Source organism: Microtus oregoni, unplaced genomic scaffold (assembly GCF_018167655.1).
Source record: "Microtus oregoni isolate MIOR12 unplaced genomic scaffold, Mior012 000005F_ref0000423, whole genome shotgun sequence".
Classification (NCBI taxonomy): Eukaryota; Metazoa; Chordata; class Mammalia; order Rodentia; family Cricetidae; genus Microtus; species Microtus oregoni.
In genome coordinates, this window is record NW_024543064.1 from 34273350 (window position 1) to 34294882 (window position 21533).

At 48.0% G+C, this 21533-nt stretch overlaps 2 protein-coding genes across 2 annotated transcripts in view; both read right to left on the bottom strand.

Moving 5' to 3' along the window:
* The window catches only part of Eif2b3 (eukaryotic translation initiation factor 2B subunit gamma), a 62568-nt gene extending 54712 nt beyond the window's left edge, over positions 1 to 7856 (bottom strand). Inside the window, exon 1 of the mRNA XM_041652196.1 lies at positions 7784 to 7856. The gene's annotated coding sequence lies outside the window, so the exon portion shown is untranslated. The remainder of the gene's footprint in view (positions 1 to 7783) is intronic.
* Positions 7857 to 12265: 4409 nt separating this feature from the next.
* Hectd3 (HECT domain E3 ubiquitin protein ligase 3) lies at positions 12266 to 20874 on the bottom strand. The gene is made up of 21 exons (XM_041653046.1): positions 20421 to 20874; positions 20069 to 20229; positions 19749 to 19841; positions 19535 to 19670; positions 19200 to 19315; positions 18998 to 19111; positions 18780 to 18862; positions 18270 to 18435; positions 17623 to 17704; positions 16761 to 16943; positions 16551 to 16603; positions 16317 to 16381; positions 16069 to 16172; positions 15705 to 15824; positions 15528 to 15617; positions 14122 to 14328; positions 13793 to 13922; positions 13621 to 13695; positions 13421 to 13502; positions 13257 to 13328; positions 12266 to 13138 (listed from the first exon to the last, which is right to left on the bottom strand). Exons 1-21 carry the CDS (start codon positions 20787 to 20789, stop codon positions 13054 to 13056), a joined length of 2586 nt encoding a protein of 861 aa, XP_041508980.1. The 5' UTR covers positions 20790 to 20874; the 3' UTR covers positions 12266 to 13053.
* Between the last annotated feature and the right edge of the window lie 659 nt (positions 20875 to 21533).

The following is a 21533-nucleotide window of genomic DNA, read 5'->3' on the forward strand; positions in this document are numbered from 1 at the left end:
AGTCCCTGGACACGGGTGGATCAAGATTGAACCAGCGACCAGATCCAGAGTCAGTGATCTCCACCAGAACAGATTTAACTCCAAGCCAGCGACTTCTGCAGGAGGAGGTCCAGACCAAGATTTACAGAAACAGGTCAAAGTCAGCAGCCTAGGCCAAAGTAGGCCTGAGACAGCAAACTCCAAGGGAGCAGACCAAAGCACAGGAGCACTGAGCTACCTCCAGGAACAGGAATAACCAATGGGGTAACTAGAACTGTGACACTGACTGTACCATGAGGAACAACCATCTGAGCTTTGGATTCACTGGCACCTAGAAGATTATTCAACAGAATATCAGACACCCAACCACACCTATTAGAGGAAAAGATGAGTAGAAAAGGTAAGATCACATGCTACACCACAAAGAGCAACACAATACCAGTAAAACCTAAAGACCCTACAAAAGTAAGACATGAACAACCAAATATGGATGAACCAAAAAAATGATCTAAAAAATAACCTCAAGAGAATGTTTCAAATTCTTAAAGATGAAATGAGAAATTACCTTAAAAAATGGAGGAAAAAACAAACAAAAAAATTGAAAGATATCAGCAAATCACTTAAAGAAAACCAAGAAAAAGAACTCAAACATATAAAAGAAACTATTCAGGACTTAAAAACTGGGGTAGAAAAAATAAAGAAAACATAAGCTGAAGGAATTATAGAAACAGAAATCATGAGAAAAAGAGCAGGAACCACAAATGTAAGTATGAACAACAGAATACAAGAAATAGAAGAGAGCCAGGCGATGGTGGCGCATGCCTTTAATCCCAGCACTTGGGAGGCAGAGGCAGGCGGATCTCTGTGAGTTCGAGACCAGCCTGGTCTACAGAGCTAGTTCCAGGACAGGCTCCAAAACCACAGAGAAACCCTGTCTCGAAAAACCAAAAAAAAAAAAAAAGAAATAGAAGAGAGAATCTCAAGTGCTGAAGATAAAACAGAGGAAATAGACTCATCAGTTAAAGAAAACATTAAATCTTACAAAAGCTTAACCCAAAATATCCATGAAATATGGGACAACATAAAAAGGCCAAATCTTAGAATAATAGATATAGAAGAAGGATAAGTTCAACTCAAAAGCACAGAAAACCTATTTAACAAAATCATAGAAGAAAACTTTCCCTACCTAAAGAAAGATATGCCTGTGAAGTTACAAGAAGCTTACAGAACACCAAATAGACTGGATCCAAAAAAGAAAAAAGTCCTCTCGCCACATAATAATCAAAACACTAAACATACAGAGTAAAGAAAGAATATTAAGAGCTGCAAAGGAAAAAGATCAAGTAACATATAAAGGTACATCTATCAGAATTACACCTGACTTCTTAGTGGAGACAATGAAAGCCAGAAGGTTGTGGTCAAGCATTATGTAGACATTAAGAGACCACGGATGCCAGCCCAGATTACTATACCCAGCAAAACTGTCGATCACCATAGAAGGACAAAACAAGATATTCCTGACAAATCTAGATTTCACCAATACCTGGCCACAAACCCAGCCCGACACAAAATACTAGAAGGAAAACTCCAACCCAAGGAAGATGGCTACACCAACAAAAACACAGACAATTGATGATCTCATTACAGCAAATTCTGAAGAAGAAAAAAATGCACAAATTAACACCACCAACGATGAAAACTAAATTAACAAAAGATAGCAACCACTGGTCATTAATATCCCTTAATGTAAAGGGACTCAACTAATCCATAAAAAGGCACAGGCTAACAGACTGGATACGAAAACAGAATCCATCCCTCTTCTATAATACAAGAAATGCATCTCAACCTCAAAGACAGACATTGTCTCAGGGTAAAAGATTGGGAAAAAAATATACCAATCAAATGGACCTAACAAATAAGCAGGTGTAGCTGTCCTAATATCTAACAAAATAGACTTCAAGCTAAAATCAGTCAAAAGAGACAAAGAAGGACATTTCATAGTAGTCACAGGAAAAATCCATCAAGAGGAAATTTCAATACTGAATATCTATGCCCCAAATACAAGGGCGCCCTCATATGTCAAAGAAACACTTCTAAAGCTTAAATCATATATTAAACCCCACACACTAATAGTGGGAGACTTCAACACTCCCCTCTCATCACTGGACAGGTCAATCAGACAAAAAAATGAACAGAGAAACAAGAGAACTAACAGATGTTAAGACTCAAATGGACTTAACAGACATCTATAGAATATTCCATCCAAACAGAAAAGAATATACCTTCTTCTCAACACCTCATGGAACCTTCTCAAAAACTGATCATGTATTTGGTAACAAAACAAACCTCAACAAATACAAAAAAATTGGAATAACCCAATGTACCTTATCAGAAGACCATGCTTTAAAATTAGAAGTCAACAGCAATACCAATTCCAGAAAACCCACAAACACATGGAACTTAATAATGCTCACTTGAATGATTAATGGGTCAAGGAAGAAATAAAGGGGAAAATTAGGGACTTCCTAAAATTCAATGAAAATGACAACACAACATACCCAAATTTATAGGACACAATGAAAGCAGTGTTAAGAGGCAAGTTCATAGTACTAAATAATGCCTACATAAAGAAGCTGGAAAAAATCCCACACTAGTGAATTAGCAGAACATTTGAAAATTTTAGAACAAAAAGAAGCAAACTCACCTAAGAGAACTAGATAGCAGGAAATAATCAAAGTGAGAGCTGAAACCAACAAAATAGAAACAAAGAAAACAATATGAAGAATCAATGAGATCAAGAGTTGGTTCTTCGAGAAAATAAACAAAATAGACAAACCTTTATCTAAACTAACCAAAAGGCAGAGAGAGAATATCCAAATTAACAAAATCAGAAATGAAAAGGGAGACATAACAACAGACACATTGGAAATACAGAGGATCATCAGGCCATATTTTGAAAACCTGTCCTCCACAAAATTGGAAAACTTAAAGGAAATGGACAACTTTCTGGATAAATATCACTTACCAAAATAAAATCAAGACCAGATAAGCAAATTAAACAGACCTATAATTGCTGAAGAAATAAAAAGTCATCAAAAGTCTCCCAACTAAAAAAAGCCCAGGATCAGATGGTTTCAGCTCAGAATTCTACAAGACTTTCAAAGAGGAACTAATACCAATACTCCTCAAATTGTTCCACACAATAGAAACAGAAGGAACATTGCCAAACTCTTTTTATGAGACTACAATTACCCTGATACCCAAACCACAGAAAGACAATACTAAGAGAATTACAGACCAATCTCACTCATGAACCTTGATGCAAAAATACTAAATAAAATACTAGCAAATTGAATCCAAGAACATATCAGAACCATCATACATCATGACCAAGTCGGATTCATCCCACAGATGCAGGGATGGTTCAACATATGAAAACCTGTCAACGTAATCCACCATATAAACAAACTGAAAAATAAAAACCACATGATCATCTCATTAGATGCTGAAAAAGCATTTGACAAAATACAACATGCCTTCATGATAAAGGTCTTGGAGAGAGCAGGGATACAAGGAACATACCTACACATAATTAAGGCAATATACAGCAAGCCAACAGCCAACAAAAACTAAAGGGAGAGAAACTCACAGCGATTCCACTGAAATCAGGAACAAGACAAGGTTGTCCACTTTCTCCATACCTATTCAATATAGTTCTTGAGGTCCTAGCTAGAGCAATAAGACACCAAAAGGAGATCAAGTGGATACAAATTGGAAAAGAAGAAGTCAAACTCTCACTGTTTGCTGATGACATGATAGTTTACATAAGCGATCCCAAAAATTCTACCAAGGAACTTCTACAACTCATAAACACTTTCAGCAATCTAGCAGGATAGATTAACTAAAAAAAAAAAAATCAGTAGCCCTCCTGTACACAGATGATAAAAGGGCTGGGGAAGAAATCAGAGAATCAACACCCTTCACAATAGCCACAAATATCATAAAATATCTCAGAGTAACTCTAACCAAACAAGTGGAAGACTTGTATGACGAGAACTTTAAATCTTTGAAGAAAGAAATTGAAGAAGACACCAGAGAGTGGAAAAACCTCCCATGCTCTTGGGTAGGCAGAATTAACATAGTAAAAATGGCAATCTTACCGAAAGCAATCTACAGATTCAACGCAATGCCCATCAAAATCCCAGAAAAATTCTTCAAAGACCGTGAAAGAACAGTACTCAACTTCACTTGGAAAAGCAAAAAACCCAGGATAGCCAAAATAATCCTGTACAATAAAAGAACTTCTGGAGGCATCACAATCCTGACTTCAAACTCTATTACAGAGCTACAGTACTGAAAACAGCCTGGTACTGTCAAAAGAACAGACAGGAGGACCAATTGAACTTAATAGAAGACCTAGATATCAATTCACACATCTTTAAACACCTGATTTTTGACAATGAAGCAAAAAAATCAAATGGAAAAAAGAAAGCATATTTAACAAGTGGTGCTGGCATAACTGGATATCAACATGTAGAAGAATGAAAATAGACCCATATCTATCACCATGCACAAAACTCAAGTCCAAATGGATCAAAGACCTCAACATAAAGCCAGCCACACTGAACCTTACAGAAGAGAAAGTGGGAAGTACACTTGAACGCATTGGCATTGGAGACCTCTTCCTAAATAGAACCCCAGCAGCACAGACACTGAGAGAAACAATTAATAAATGGGACCTCCTGAAACTGAATAGCTTCTGTAAAGCAAAGGACATGGTCAACAAGACAAAACAACAGCCTACAGAATGGGAAAAGACCTTCACTAACCCCACATCAGATAGAGGTCTGATCTCCAAAATATACAAAGAACTCAAAAAACTGGACACCAAAAGAACACATAATCCAATAAAAAAAAAAATGGAGTACAGACCTAAACAGAGAACTCTCAATTGAGGTATCTAAAATGACTGAAAGACACTTAAGGAAATGTTCAACATCCTTAGTCATTAGAGAAATGCAAATCAAAACAATCTGAGATTCCATCTTATACCTGTAAGAATGACCAAGATCAAAAACACTGATGACAACTTATGCTGGAGAGGTTGTGGAGAAAAGGGAACACTTCTGCATTGCTGGTGGGAATGCAAGCTGGTACAACACCTTTGGATGTCAGTGTGTCGATTTCTCAGAAAATTAGGAAACAACCTTCCTCAAGACCCAGTAATACCACTTTTGGGTATATATCCAAAGGATGCTCAATTGTGCCACAAGGACATGTGCTCAACTATGTTCATAGCAGCTTTGTCTTTCATAGCCAGAACCTGGAAAAAACTTAAATGGCCCCCGACTGAAGAATGGATAAGGAAAATGTGGTACATTTACACAATGGAGTACTACACAGGAGAAAAAATAACGACAGCTTCAATTTTGCAGGAAAATGGATGGAGCTAGAAAACATTATTTTGAGTGAGGTAGCCCAGACACAGAAAGACAATTATCACATGTACTCACTCATAGGTGGTTTTTAAACATAAAGCAAAGAAAGCCAGCCTACAAACCATAATCCCATTGAATTTAGACAACAATACAGACACTAAGAGAGACTTACATAGATCTAATCTACATGGGAAGTAGAAAGTAGAAAAAGACAAGATCTCCTGAGTAAATTGGGAGTATGGGAACCTTGGGGGAGGGTTGAAGGGTGAGAGGCGAGAGGCAGGGAGGGAAGCAGAGAAAAATGTAGAGCTCATATAAATATCAATAAAAAATAGGAACAAGTGAGGCTGGAGAGATGGTTCAGTGGTTGGCTGTTCTTCCAAGGACCAGGGTTCAATTCCACAGCAACCACATGGCCGCTAACAACTATCTGTAACTTCAGCTCTCCACAGGCAGATGGAAGCAAAATACCAGTGCATTGTGGGAGCCCACGTGGGATTCAGTTTTTATCTGGAGTCATTTCTGACTTAAAGAAGTCCGCTGAGTCCAAGCTTGCCTGCTCTACTTTTTTTATAACCTTGAGGGCTGTGAGAGACTTCTGATTTAGCCCGAGAGAAAAGAACATTCTATCTAGTAGACAGTACACTGCTGAAGATAAACCTCAGAAACCTCAAGATAGAAAGTAAGGCTGCTTCTGAACAGCAAGCACATGACGGAGAGGAGGCTGCTCACTCAAGGACAGGAATGGTCTTGTGGTCAGATACCGACTGACCGTCTGTGTTGTGTTTGTTTTGGTTTTATATAAGTATATAAGCAAGCACTGAAATAAACTCGGGGTTGTTTGACTGCTTTGGCATGACCAGACAAACCTCCCGATTCCATCTTGAAAAAAAAATATAAATAAAGTGTGCCTTAATCTCCTAGGTTCAAATGATCTTAGTAGCCAGAACTGCAGGTTCGGGGCTACTCCTGCTTCCTTGGCTGGTTTTCTCCCGGGCCTGGTAATCAACTAGGAAAACTGTAAGACTCAGCTAGAGAATCATCTTGCATAGTACTAAGCCACAACTAGCTCTTCCCACCTCAGGGATGGGACATCTTTCTCTAGTTGTTTCTGCTATGCTATGTACAGATTGCATCAGCCTTAATAGGCTTCTTTGTAGGCATTCATTTAAATGCCTATTAAGAGTGAGTTCAGCCGGGCGAAGGTGGCGCACACCTTTAATCCCAGCACTCGGGAGGCAGAGGCAGGCGGATCTCTGTGAGTTCGAGACCAGCCTGGTCTACAGCGTTAGTTCCAGGACAGGCTCCAAAGCCACAGAGAAACCCTGTCTCGAAAAAACAAAAAAACAAACAAACAAACAAAAAAAGAGTGAGTTCATTGGCTGGGCTGTGACGCACGCCTTTAATCCCAGCACTTGAGAGGCAGAGGCAGGTGAATTTCTGTGAGTTCGCGGCCAGCCTGGTCTAGAAAGTAAGTTCCAGGACAGCCAGAGTTGTTACACAGAAACCCTGTCTCGATAAAAAGTTCCTTGAGTTGGGGACTGTGTTGACAGAATACTCCCAGTCAGATGCCAGGTACCTATTTGTGGGTTGAACGCCTGTTATCTCACAACAGCCCATCAGAGTTAAGCTCAAATGTGTACAAAACCAGAAAGGCGTGTAGAACCCAGGTGGTTAGAATCTCGAGTTCCTGTTCTGAAACTCTTTTTTTTTTTAAATGCAACCCAAGAAACAAGAATAATTGTGAACCTAACTAATCATAATACTAAGCTGAGCCCAAAGTCTCAATATTATCGTCATGACTCCCGATAGCAAGACGGGAAGTCTCAACAGTCTCCAAGTTTTACAAGAGGCGTTTACAGCATCAAGCATGCCTTCCACAGAGCACAGGTCGCCTTCTCCGGTCCTAAACGGTAAGATCGACCCCCTGCATCGTAATTGGTCTGCCAAACCTTTGAGCGCTGAGAATAGGGGCCCTCCAGTATCCCCCGTAGTTTCTGCCCTGAGCCCAAATAAATGCGGGAAGAATAAACAGGATCGGGAAAATGTCAGCACGGCACCACGGGGGTCAGATGCTCCCTCGGTGTGACTTCGAGCAGAACCTTTCCGCCCCGAAACTCAGTTTTTCCATCTGTTGCACAAGGTGGTTGGCTTGGATTCTCCAGTCTCCCATTTGGGACACTTGGCTCCACGGCCAGATCCAGCACGGCTGGCGATTTCGGGGCTCAGTACCCCGTCTGCCCACTCGGGCCCTGCGGGGCGAGCTCGCCTCCCTCACAGGAACCGGGCTCTCCTGCACCCGCGCGCCGCTCCCCCTGCTCAGGCAGCTCGTGCACCGCCTGGCTCGGTCCAAGCCCCAGCTTTACCTCAGCTCCCCGCACGCCGCGGCCGCTCCCAACGCTCCCCACGCCGCCTCTGCCTGACAGGCCAATGGCGCAGGCGCGCGGTGGCCGAGCAGTTCGATGGGACGCGCAGGGCCGACTCAGGAAGGAGGGACGAGCGCCGAGTGATAGATGGCGGGGAGCAAAGACGCTCCCGCCCTTGGCAGTGCCTGGCGTGGCGGAGACCCGGCGGCCCACGAGCCGTAGTATGGGATGTCTGTGTTACTGCCCTTTCGTTCATTCATAAGTGACCAGTGCTCATTGAGTGTACCCTCCAGTCTCTTCGGTTTGGGAGTCGCCATTCTGTATCCCTGTCCCAAGGGTGCTGCAAATTTTGGTTCGTCAAGTGTTTTTTGTTTTTTCCTATTTTGTTGTTGTTTTGTTTTGTTTCAGTTTTTCGAGACAGGGTTTCTCTTTGTAGACCAGGTTGGCCTCGAACTCACAGAGATCCACTTGCTTCTGCCTCTGGAGTGCTGCCACCACCGCTCGGCCAAAGAATTAATTGTTTTCACACACACACACACACACACACACACACACACACACACCCTTTTTAATGTGCTGCTGGGATTTGAACCCAGAGCCTTATGCATGGTAGACTAACACTGCCACTGAGCTGCATTCCCAGCCCCTCACCGTGACACTTGTGTGGAAGGGGTCAGGGTTCTCTGCTTCCATTGTGTGGGTTCCAGGATTCAGGTTCAGATTGCCAAGCAAGTACCTTTGCCTGCTGAGCCGGTTACCAGCCTCTTCTCTGCATTTATTTGTATATTTATTTGAGAAGGCTAGGGTTAAAAGTGTGAGCGACTCCCGCTGGCCATCCTTTATGTCTTTCTAGGAAGAGTTTCAGTTGCCCAGGGTGTTCTGCAGCTTGTGACCTCCTGCCTAGCTGGAAGGACAGACTTGCCACCAGACCTCTGAACGCTGCTTGTACTTGGGGTCGACATTTCACCCATATGATTTTCCAACTTGATATACTGTTTGTCAACTGTTAGTTTCCCGAGTAATGCAGATTTCCCCTAAGCTGACTTAGTTTCACAATATTGAAAAAGTCACGTGTGTTAACGTTACCACCGGTCTGATCAGAAGCAGCCTTAACTATTGGAAGGCTGGCACGTTTATGAGGAGAGACACAAGCTTTTTGAAGTTCTGTTTCTGAAAAGCTCAACTGTTATCATTGGCAACAATCTTATTAGTGGATTTTCTGGAAGTGGCTGTTTTTTTTTTTTTTTGTAAATTGTTAGTCCACCTTTTCATTTCAAGTAAACAATAATATTCTGTGAGGGCAGAGCAGTCATTTCAGCTGTGACTCAAACAATCGTGTAAGTGCTTTTCTTGGAGCTGTCCTGTTCCTTTGATATGCACAGAAGTCACCCACACACACACATACACACACGCAATGCACACACACATACACACACGCAATGCACACACACATACACACACGCAATGCACACACACACGCAATGCACACACACACAATGCACACACACGCAATGCACACATACGCAATGCACACACACATACATACACACGCAATGCACACACACACAATGCACACACATGCAATGCACACACACGCAATGCACACATACACACGCAATGCACACACACATGCAATGCACACACACAAAGCACACATACACACGCAATGCACACATACACACGCAATGCACACACACAATGCACACACACACGCAATGCACACACACATACACACATACCTACACATGTACATGCACACACACATACACAATGCAATGCACACATACACACACGAATGCACACACACAATGCACACACACATACACACATACCTACACATGTACATGCACACACACATACACACACGAATGCACACACACGCAATGCACACACACACACATACCTACACATGTACATGCACACACACACATCCAGTTTCACCATATAGAATAGTAAAAAGGCGTGTACTTAAGGGCCAAGATTTAATAAAATTAACAAACTAAAATATTTATTTGAAAATTTTCAGTTGGGGGAAAACCTGCAGAAGAGGGGGAGGAAGGCTTGTAGGAGCTAGAAAGGTCACAAGAATACAGTCCCATGGGGCTTGAGAGATGGCACAGGGGGTAAGGACACTTAGTGTTCTTGCAGAGGACTTGATTTTGGTTGCCAGCATCCACATGGTGGCCCACGACCATTTGTAACTCCAGTTCCAGGGATTCCTCTGAGCTCTTTGGGTCTACTCCAGTACCAGCAAGCACGTGTACACATATTTGCCTGCATGCACTGTCACTGGCTGTCACTGACTCTTGCCTGCTCTTGGGACCCCTTTCCTTCTGGGTTGCCTCAGCCAGCCTTGGTATGAGGGTTGTACCTAGTCTTATTGTAACCTGTTATGCCATGTTCCAGTGACATCCCCGGGACACCTGCTCTTTTTTGAAGGGAAACAGAGGAGGAAGAGTATAGATCTGGGGGAGAGGGAAGGACTGGGAAGATGAGAAGGAGGAGAAACTGCAGACCAGGCTGGCCTTGAACTCAAGAGATTCACCTGCCCCTGCCTCCTGAGTGCTGGGACTAAAGTGTACACAAGGCAAGAGAGAGAACAAACCGGCCAAGAAAGTGCAGCAAAGAGAAAAATGATAACCCTAGAAATAAAATAAAATAAAACTGAAGGCTCCTAAGTGGCTGATCATGTGTGTTGACCCTGTCGTCACCACACATTTGTAGCTACAGCAGCTTAGTGAGGGTGATTGCACCTCCGCTAACGAGGAAAGCAGTTGCAGCACACAGGATGTCCGAGAGCAGGCAATGGCAGAAAACCCTTCACTTTACAGGGTTCTTTAGACTGGGTGTGGCGGTGGGTGTCCGAAATCTCAGCATTTGGGTGGCAGAGGCAATATTGCTGCAAGTTTGTGGTCAACCTGGTCTCCATAAGGAGTTTCAGACCAGGCCAGTCAAGGTTACACAGCAAGACCCTGTCTCAGAAACAAAATAAGTGGGGGTTGCAGGAAGTGTTTCTCCATTTTATCAGAAGGAACATACAAAGGACAACATTCAGGGGCTGCAGAATTAAGAGCCATTATAGCTCGTCCAGAGGACCTGAGCTTAGCACCTAGCACCTGTATCAGGTGGCTCACAAATGCCTGTAGCTTCAGATCTAACGGATCCGACGCCCTCTTCCAGCACCTCCTTGGGTGTCTACATTCATGTACACACATCCCATACAGACATAAAATATGTACACATAATTTTAAAAATAAAATAAATCTTTTAAAAAGGGGATAAAATGTTTCAGTCCATCCAAACTTAGAAAGAAGTATAGTAACTGATCATGGAGGAGACACAGGCCCCACGTCACATAATGAGGAAGATGGGCAGTGTTCCCGTGAAGTGTGCTGTGGTGTAAAGACCGATTTAGCCATGGTGCTTTAGACGTGATGCCTGACACCTTTCTCTTTGTCTCATTTCTTTCTTTCTTTTCTCTGTTTTTGGTTTTTCGAGATAGGGTTTCTCTGTGTAGCCTTGGCTGTCCTGTAACTCGCTCTGTAGACTAGGCTGGCCTAGAACTCACAAAGATCTGCTTACTTCTGCCTACTGAGTGCTGGGATTAAAGATGTGCGCCACCACTAGCAGGGCCATGCTTCATTTCTAAATGAATGCAAAGCGGGTTGTGAACCAGTGTAAGAGAGATACTAAGGACACCCATCCGGAGGGAAGGCCCTTCCCTGACAGGAGTGAGAAGGGCACTCCTTCCAACAGCAGAGCCAGAGGGAGCTTGCTGAGAACAGAGCTTGGTGCTGTGCAGCTTCTGGGATTCCTGTGGCTTCAGCTCCTTGGGTGGCGGGGAGGGTGTTCAAGTATGTCTCCTCTGGGCCACCCACAGTGTATGGGCAGTACAGGGCTGTCCCAGAAGGCTCAGCGGGGTGTGAGTTCAGGGTTTGGGAGAGAGGTCTGGGCATTCACGCAGCCATGTGGAGAGAGAGGGTAGTAAAAGAACTTTCTCGGTGGCTGCGTGAGCTCTGGAGGACATGTTAGGAAAGCTTACGGTCTGCTTTGATAGGCAACTAATGGTCGCACACTGTGGCAGGACACCGAGATATCGGTTCAATGGACTGCGCTCCACGGAGCACGACCTTGGGGTAGGAGTCCTTGGACCTTAGTTATGGGGCACCGGGGGCAGACGGGTGCTCCGAGCCTGTCAAAATCAGCGGTCCCAGCTTTACCTTCCACGTGCCATCCTTCCGCTCACGTGCCTCTGGAAGTGGGGGCTTCCAAGCTCTAAATCACCACACTCAGCTTGGAAAGTGTCAGCCTTCCATCCTCCCAGGCTGCGCCCCAGATGTAATGTGTGTGTCACTGTGAAGCCCCACCACGCGCTGCTGTGAGGCACATGGCCCCTACTCCCATAGGGCCTCAGAGAGCCTTCCAGGATGGCAGCACCTGACCTTAGAGGGATCACAAAAAGCACATTCTAAAGAAATGAAATTCATTCATTTATTCAGTTCTCCCAGGTGCAAGACCTTCTAAAGGAGTGTCATGGAGGCCCTCAGGGTGTGCACAGTCTGGGCTTTACTTTAGAGTATGATAAAGGGGAGTTCCTGAATGTTCTGAGAGGATGAGGAGCCACGGCTGTGTGAGATTTAGGGCGAAAGAGCAGACATGGAGTTGGATTGGGGATCACACAGAGGGGATGAGCTTTGGCTGCTGGTAAGGATTGAATGTTGGGGGAGATGTACATTCTAAGCCACGGGAAGGACAAAGCTCACACACCTTTGCTATGGAAGGAAGAAGACAAGTATTCAAGGGTTGGGTACTCAACTGGGGCTTCATTCTTGGGGATATGTGACCAAGGAAGATGACCACCCTATCTGTCCTTAGCTCCTCGCTTCAAGTACCATCCTATCAATTTTTCAACCATTTTGAGCCATGACTGAATCTAGAAAAGGGAAAACCAAAAATAGAATCAAAGTCCATGGGCTGGGGAGCTAAATAGCTCCCTTCAAGTAGCTCAGGCCTGGCAGCTTGTGCTGGGCTTGTGGAAGATTCCTTCTCACAGATCTAAATACCTGGGGAAGCAAGCCCCAGGAGAGCAGGGCTTGTGGGTCTGTGGGGGCTGGACCACCAGGGTCAACCCATGGCTCCCACTGTAACCGTACACAGGAGCAGAGCCCACTGTGCTGAGGTTATCGGAACCCATCACCTCTGTTGAGACCCAAGCTGGGTTGGCCTGGGAGAGGGCAGCATGACGTGCTTAGGCACAGCCTGACTACTCCTCACTCCTCCCAGGGGCTCATGTCCGTGTCAATGGCCACACAGTTGTAGGCAGCGTAGCGGAGCTTCTCCTCACATACTTTGGCACTAGCGGAGAAGAAGGTGACTAGTCAGGCACCTCTGCTGCTCCCCAGGGTGCGCTTCACAGCCAGCCACCCTTCCGTGTGAGGACGTCACTCCCAAGCACGAACCTAGGAAAACTCACCTGGCATAGTGTGGGAGGAAGAGCGTGCTGGAGCAGGTGGAAGACTCAGGCAGAGCATCTGTGGTCTCATAGCTGGGAGTTTTGAGAGGCAAAAGATTAGGAAGAGGTGTAGAGGGATGTGTGTGGGTGGAAGGCACCTCAGGTCCTCCTCTGTGCTCACTCACCCCAGCTTGTCTGGGTAGATGTAGATCCGGGCTGGGAGGCGGCTGCGGCCAGTGACAAAGCGCAGGAAGCGGCTCCGGTCCTCTGGGCGGAGGAGGAGAAAATTAACGCCTGCACTGGCGGTGAGGGAGGTTCTACAACTTGTATCCCGCCTCAAGTCATGTCTCAAGGCAATGCAAGCAGCACTCTGCCCTCTACTGACCATTGGTGAAATTGTTCAGAGCCTCCCAAAAGTACTGCACCCGTGTGTCAGAAGGTTCAAAGTCCTCGAACCGAGCTGGAGGGGCCAAGGCAAGAATCCATCCTTAGGTCTCATTCTGCTCGTCCTTCAATCCCACCCCTTCAGCTTCACTGCCCTGTCACCCAGAACTCACTGAGCTTGCGCAGAGCATCCACAGTGACCTCCGGATCCCCACACACCTTCTTTTCCAACTCTTGCCAGGTCAGCAAGTCCAGCACAGCCTGTGGTACCACCTTCAGCAGGCCTGCCTGCATGGCTGCCACCTAGGGAGGAGGGAGAATCCTGGCTGGGAAAGAGGGCACTACTTTCAGCACACACTGGGGACATCTCTGCACTCACTGATCACCAGGAATGAGGGAGACAGCTCTGGGTGGAGCTAGAATCAGGGCTGGATGGTGGCTACCAGTGGGCTGTCTGTCAAGGGAAGGGGCTTAGGAAGGTCCAACCCTCTCGTGTTACTACCTGCTCCTTGCTTTCCTCCAGGCGCGCCTTCTGCACCAGCTGGATGAAACGAGAGCGGTCCTCATAGCCCACCACGACGCCCGTGCCCCCAGGAATCAGTTCCACCACCTGCTGATCACTCAGGACAGTGGTGAATGTTAGCTCCTTCCCGAACTTGAACTCAAATGTCTCCCTGTCCATTCCTTCCATCACTTCCAGAAGCTTCACCTGAGGGGTGGGGAGAGGCAGGGGACTCAGCTTTTTACTGGGTAGACAGTGTCTGTCTTCCTGTGGGTAACGCAGAGAGCAGAGGCCAGTGAAGGGCTGTGAAAACATCGAGACAATACCTAGCCAGTCTCGGGGGTTAGGGTTGGCACCCTGCAGGAAACGCACCTGGCCTGACCCCACGGACAGCAGGGAATTGGTTTGGCCACAAGGGAAGTCAGAAGAGAGAGCATCTAGGACAAAGCTGGAAACTCAAAAGCCTAAAAAATGTTTGGCTTTAGCCTGAGTGCGAATTGACCAGCTGAGGTACAGGAGCCAGGTAAGGCCTTTATAGAGTTCATCCTGTCCTAAGACCAAAGTGAAGTCATCCAATGGTTTACTGAGCAAAGTGAAATAAATTCCTCTGGCAGCATGGAAATGAGATGGGCAAGACTAGCAACAGGGGCACTAGCTTTACAGCTGGAAGAGAAGAACCATGGGGATAGCAGTGAGATGGGAGAGGCACACTAATTCCAGGGACAGAATGGACAGCATGTTGTGGGGAAAAGAGTTAAGGGTGACCCCAGTCAGGCATGGTGGCTGGCACGTGCCTGTAATCCCAGTATTCAGGAGGTCGAGCAGGAAGATCAGAAGTTCAAGGCCATCCTCAACTATATATCCTCTACTATATGAGACCCTACTGCAGAAAGCAAAAAACAGGGCTGGCAAGATGGTTCAGTACATAAAAGCACTTGCCACCACGTCTGATGGCCTGAGTTCAGCTCCCAGGATCTACATGGGAGAAAGGGAACCAATTCCCAAAAGTGTCCTCTGACCTCCACATGTGTACCATGGTACATGCACCCACCTACCCCCACCCCATAAATAAATAAGCAAATAAGCTTTTTAAAAAGGCAAAAACCAGAACAAACAAAAAGCCTTGAAGACTTTGGCGTGGGCCAAGGGGATGGGGTGGAGCCTGAGCCCAAGAGGCAGCGGACTGGGGATTGGGTGAAGAGTTTGCAGAGCACGGGGCTCAGATGCGCCATCTTGTGGTAGATGCAGATATGGCCCCAGGCTAAGGAGAGAAGTGCCAGTTGGTGGATTTTAGGAGTTACCACAATAAAGACAGCAGCAGAACCCACTGGAGTCAGTGAGACTAGAGAGGGGACACATGTATTTGGGGGCAGTGGGTTGGGCAGAGGGGTCCAGGTCTTGCTCACCAGCACGGAGTCCACGGCTGGGAAGTCTTTGCTCCAGCTCACTTCCTCACCAGACAGCTGCTTCCACACGAACCCAGGCAGGGCCAGTACCTGAGTGACAACCAGGGCTGTCTTCTCACTGAGCCTCCCGGTCTGGGGCCCTGGCTCAGCCGACAGGATGATGACTGGGTTACTCACCAGGAACTCCTTACCCCGAAGGGCAGCCCCCATCAGCTGTCCGATCCACTCATACTTGGCAAAGTCTCGGCAGGAGGGATTAGGCACGTACATGTCCCGGGCCTCGCCAGTGCCATTGCCCTGCCACACAGACAGAGCTGTCAGCAGGACGTGGGGGAGTCCCTATCTTCCTACCACAAGTACCCCAAAGACTACTGCTCCCCCTCCACCATCCTTCCTAATGTACAAGGGACACTGCTCTCCTCTGTGCAGAGGCTGCCCGGGTAATTCAGCCCTTCCTCCACTGATTCCAGCTCCATCTGATTTGCAAGAGATTTGCAGAGATGGCAGAAATTTGGTGGTGGGTGGGTGAGGAGATAATCACCTGGTTCGCCGTGCGCACAAAGAAGGGCAAAGGCACAGGGGTGTCAGCTGAGCTGGGGCACAGCTCTTCTGACATATCTGCCAGGCTGTCACGGAAACCGCCACCTGAAATGACAGATGCTTTAAGCTGGGCACATCAGCGTCCAGCCCTCTTGAGGGGTAACAAGCAGGCGTCCTGTCTGTCAGCTCGTAATCTCAGAACACTCTAACTCTCCAAAGGGACAACTGGGAGCCACACCAGGGCCTCACCTTGGTCAATGATGCCTTCTGCAATGAATTTACATTCCCACCACTGGTCATAGCGCATGGGCCACCTGAAAATAGGGATGGGTGGGTCTCTGCTATGCCAGAGCTGGTGTCAGGCACATTAACTGGCCCAGAGACCATCCAGGAAAAGATGACAGGGCGGTCAGAGTTGAGGGGTGCGAGGTGCAGTGTGTGGACGTATAGACCCTGGGCAAGTTCCTAACCCTCACGCCTTACCTGTAGTCCAAGGGCTTTTCATACTTGTCAGAAGGCTTGAGGCCTTCATAAACCTGGGGGCACGAGAAGATGGGAGTAAGTGCAAGCCACAGGGAAGTTCATTTTAATAGCTGTCCCTATTCTGGCCCAAAGACCTCGCTCAAGTCCCTCTTGGACTAAGCCCCAGGCTCCTTACTGACCCTCCCCCAGTCTGATCCAGGCGGTCCAGACCTGGGTGAAGACTGCATTCTTGCAGGCAGGGTCCCGAGACGGGCAGGCACGGTGTTCCATGGCAAGGCGGCGGTTGATGTACAGCCGCGGCATGAAGCTGGGCTTGCTGCTTTCTGAATCGCGCAGGCACTGTGCCACCAGGCTGGGCCGCTGGCGTGACAGCAGTAGGAACTGTTTCACTTGCTGGTGAGGAAGGTGGCCAGGCAGAATCAGTGGGCAGTCAGCCTTTGCCTAGCCTCGGGGCTTCTCTCTATGCCTACACCCAGTTTTACCATCCGGTCCAAGTCCAGCCCATTGCGTTCTTGCCTATAGTTTCTTCCTCAAACTAACCACAAGGGGGGACTTTTTAATTTTTATTTCTTTCTTTTTTTTTTCTGAGACAAGGTTTCTCCATCTAACAGTTCTGGCTGTCCTGGAACTTGCTCTGTAGACCATGCTGGCCTTGAACTCACAAGAACTTTAATCGCCCTCCTGAGAGCTGGGATTAAAGGTATGTGCCACCACCGCATGCTTCTTACAAACTTTCTAATAGTTCCACAGACCAGAGCAAAGTTCCTCCCTACTTTACCCCCGGTACACTGGGCTCTTGAGGTGCAGACTATGCTTCCTGTCAGCCCCTTCCTAGGCTTGTCCATGCTGCACTCAGGCCTGGCTGTGTGGTGTGGAGCTGCTGCAGCAGCCAGCATGCTCCTGTGCGGTCGCCTTCCCTCCCTCCTATTGCACCTGGCTTTCTTCTTGGTTTCCAGAACCAGAAAGGGCCCAGCCCAAGGGCTTTTAGGAACTTTTTCCTGAAGAATGAAAGCTAGCTGACTGGGAAGGAGGAGCCCAACGTCCAGATAAGGACCACAGGGCCCAGACTCACCTTAATCTCACTGAAAGTGCCCAGCGTGTGGTCCCACGCAGGTACTAGGTGGTGCAGGACACTGTCCAGGATCTTGATGAATCTGTGGTAATGGGTGAAGAGAAAGAGTTTAGGGGCTAGAGAGACGGCTCAGAGGTTAAGGGCACTGGCTGCTCTTCCAGAGGTTCTGAGCTCAATTCCCAGCAACCACATGGTGGCTCACAACCATCTGTAATGAGACGTGCTCTCTTCTGGCCTGCAGGCAGAATACAAACAGAACACTGCATACATAATAAATAATAAATCTTAAAAAAAAAGTTTAGCATGGATGTCGAGCAGTGGTGGCACATGCCTTTAATCCCAGCACTCAGAAGGCAGAGACCGGCAGATCTCTGTGGGTTCGAGGCCAGCCTGGTCTACAAAGTGAGTTCTAGGACAGACAAGACTACAACAGAGAAATCCTGTCTCAAAAACAAAACAAACAAAAAGAGTTTAGCATGGATGTAAGACCCCAATCTCTAACTCACAGGGACAGAAGTGATGATGAGGAGATGCTCTGGCCCTCGAAGTGGAATAGTTTATTTTACCAGACTTTGGGGCCTCCTTCATGCAGGCTCCCAAGGCTTAGGGAGAGGAAGAGAGGCCTGCAGGGCCAGGACCATAGCTACCTCTGCAAAAGGACAGCTCTTCGGTACAGGACTTCTGGGTCAGTGCCTTCTAGGCGTGGATATCGCACCAGACTGGCTGGCTGAAACAGGTCTGCATTCAAGCCTAGCTCCCGCTGTCTAGAGGACTTGATCTTGACCCCTCGAAGACGAACATCAATCCCATCATCTGAAGGAAGGGGGGAGGGGTCAGAGTACGGTCATCTAATGTGACCGCTGCCTTCTTGGCCCTCAGACCTGGGAACGGCTCCTTAACGGTTGGCATTTTCTCACGGTTAGCCACTAGAGGCTTCAGAGATTCGATGACGTCATTCTGATATTTCTGTATTCATCCCACCTCTATGCTGTTGGAATGCCTTTTCTAGATGAGCCCAACTACCTCTAAGGCTTTAAGCTTGGCTTATATCTATCTCTGGCCCCATAGCTTTACCCAAACTCCAAGTCCATCCTCTTTTCTCCATACTGCACTTGCCCCATCCACACCCTGGGATTCCTCATAGCCTTAAGTCCCACCTCGACACTCAACGATTCGGATCTCGATGATTGGCAGGTGGACAGTCATGTCCTCCAAGACACAGACATCCCCAATCAGGGTCCTAGGAGACAGGTATAAAGCAGTTCAGATGCTTGCTGCCTTAGACTTTCAGGGACTCCTGGGGTTCCATTCAAGCTGAGCTTGGCCCCATTGCTAAGATCAAGCCCCACTCCCCACCCCAGGACAGCTCACTCACTCGTCAATGCTCACGTCACTCAGCTTCTTCAGGTTGTCCCCTTCACCCCCATAGACCACTACCCGCTTAGGCATGAAGTTGTCGTCTGTAGTATCGACTGTGAGAAGCAGCTTCCTGAGGGTTCAGAGTATGTATCTGAGGGCGTCTCTAGGCACCCACGGCATACGGCTCACCCACCCTGTCCGGCTCAGAACCTACTCACTTGACAATTGTGCCTTTCTTCATGGTGAGCCGTACCCAGTGTTGGCACTGGGACCCGTCGCTCTCCCAGTAGGTGTCTGCATTGCTATCTGTCAGGCAGGACACATTGAACTCCTCCTAGGATAGGGGCAGAAAGATGGAGTCACATTTGCACTGGGCGAGTGTTTGAGTTGGGATGGATGTGGGGTAGGAAGAACGTTTGGTGTTCCCACAGGGGATCTAAGGGGAGTGGGACTAAGTGTGGCCTGTGGGGACGATGGTTTGGCCATGGGAGTTCTGGACCTAGCATTGAGGAATGTGACTGTATCTAGCCACAAGAGGAGTCCAGGCACCCACCGTGTAGGAGGAGACATCTATGCTCTCCACATACTGCTTCACGCTACCCAGGTTCTCGTCTTCTTTGCCCAGGTGGTCATATAAGAAGTGGATCAGGTCCTCGTCGCACTCATATGTCCATGTTGGGGGCACATAGCTAAGCAATTTCAAACCCCTTATTAGGCTGGGTTCAGGCCCTGCTCCCTCCTCTTCCACCCCATTCCAGATAACTCACAGTAGCCTTTGCACTGCTTCCGTGTAGGCCTCTGCAGGCTGAGGCCTGGACCCCAGGCGATGCGAGTATGTCAGGTCCACCACTTGTTCCCACCTGCGGGCACAGACTGGGATCAATGAGGGAGGCATGGGCAACAGGACACAACCTCCAAGGTCTTGAGCCTTCTCCAGAATTCTACCACCAAGCCTCCAGAAAACTCATCCCAACCCTGCCTGTTCTCTACCCCGATATCTCAGACAACCCAAGGTTTTGGATTTGGACTGTGATTCCAAACCCTCTGCCCCGCTGGTCACCAAGTTGCCTTCTTTCAGTTGCAGGACCTGAGCACCGGCCGGTAGTCTATGCCAAAGAGCTGCTGCTGCCGCTGCAGGTGGTCCGGAGTGTCGATGGGTACTAGGCGAGCCCCGCCCTCCGCCGGGCGACACACCAGAAGCCAGCCTTCGTCCAGTCCGCAGTCACTCAGGTGTTCGGCCAGTTGCTCCTGCAGGGATGTGCCACACGGGGACAGCCGTCAGGGGATAGCTGTCAGGGACAGCTCAGCTGCTCGCCCAGCCCAGGGCAAAGAGCACCGAAAGCAGTACCAGCTCACTATGGGAAAAGGGGGGCGGAACAACCAGGGCTTTGGCTGGATCCAGGGGGTCTTTTGCGGGGTCCCGGACAACTGGGGCGCACCTTGGTCAACTTCACCCAAAGGCCGTGGCCGTTGCACAGCTCCTCGCCGGTAGTTCGCACACAGGCGCCACGTCGGAGCTCAATACTGTCACGGGCGGCGCGCAGCGGTCCCGAGCCGGCGCTCGGGGCAGGGCCCGCAGCACCCACACGCAGTCCCAGGCCCTCTGCCTCCCACACAGGCAGCAGCACGCGCGACGGTCCCGCCGGGTCCTTGTAAAGCTTGTAGAGCACCTCTCGCGGCACGAAAGCCAGCGCCGCGGGTAGTGGCAGCCCAGCCCGGAGGCTGCGCGCCGCCTCGGCCAGGAAACGCACGCGGCCCAGGAGCTGTCGGGGGGACTCGAGCGCCGCTCCGGGGCCGGGACCAGCCATGGTGAAGCCGCTGCGGTGAGACCCGTCAGGGAAACCCTGCCCCGCAGCAGCGGGGGGCACCGCAAACTCAGCTTCCCACCACGCCCTGTCCCGCCTTCCATCCAACTTTGCCGTATGTTTTGGATTAAGTGCACAGCCTATTTCCACTGTATGGTCTGGTGTACTCTGACACTCCACGATAGTTCCTATTTTGTGACCCCGTCCCGGGCTAATCCAAAGCAGACTCAAAATTAGACTCTCGTTATGCAGCACAGGCTAGTTTCGAACTCGCGATCCTCTCACTGGCTTTATTCAAGCGCATAGTGCTACTACCTTTGTTCATGCCACTGCAACTACAAATTTTCTGGGTTCTTTGGCCTTCTGTTTTTGTCCCCTGCCCAACAAATTACAACTGGTTTTTCGAGAAAGGGTTTCTCTGTGTAGCCCTGACTGTCTTGGAACCCACTATATAGACAGACCCGCGTTCTCAGAGATCCGCCTGCCTCTGCTTCCCCAGTGCTGGGATTAAGGGTGTGAGCCACCATGCCCTGTTTGAGAAATATTTTTAAATTTGCTAAACTATCTATCCTAGGGGCGGCGTGACTAAATGTTTGGTAGAATGACCCCTTCCCCGTCACTGGCAGGATGAATTTTCAGTCGTTCTGGATAGATGCTATTTGTTGCCCCTAATCCCAGGAGACTAATATTCGTTGTCCTCTTAAATGTGATTACCAATTTCTCGGTTCCCAAACGATTCGTAGAGCA

Excerpts from the sequence above, each read along its gene's own strand:
- Hectd3 (XM_041653046.1), bottom strand. The coding sequence starts at position 20,789 with ATGGCTGGTCCCGGCCCCGGAGCGGCGCTCGAGTCCCCCCGACAGCTC. Across the intron at positions 19,671-19,748 it reads GAAGCAGTGCAAAGGCTACT|CTATGTGCCCCCAACATGGA; the intron begins GTGAGTTATCTG and ends GAAATTGCTTAG. Across the intron at positions 13,696-13,792 it reads GGATGCTCTGCGCAAGCTCA|CTCGGTTCGAGGACTTTGAA; the intron begins GTGAGTTCTGGG and ends TGGCCCCTCCAG.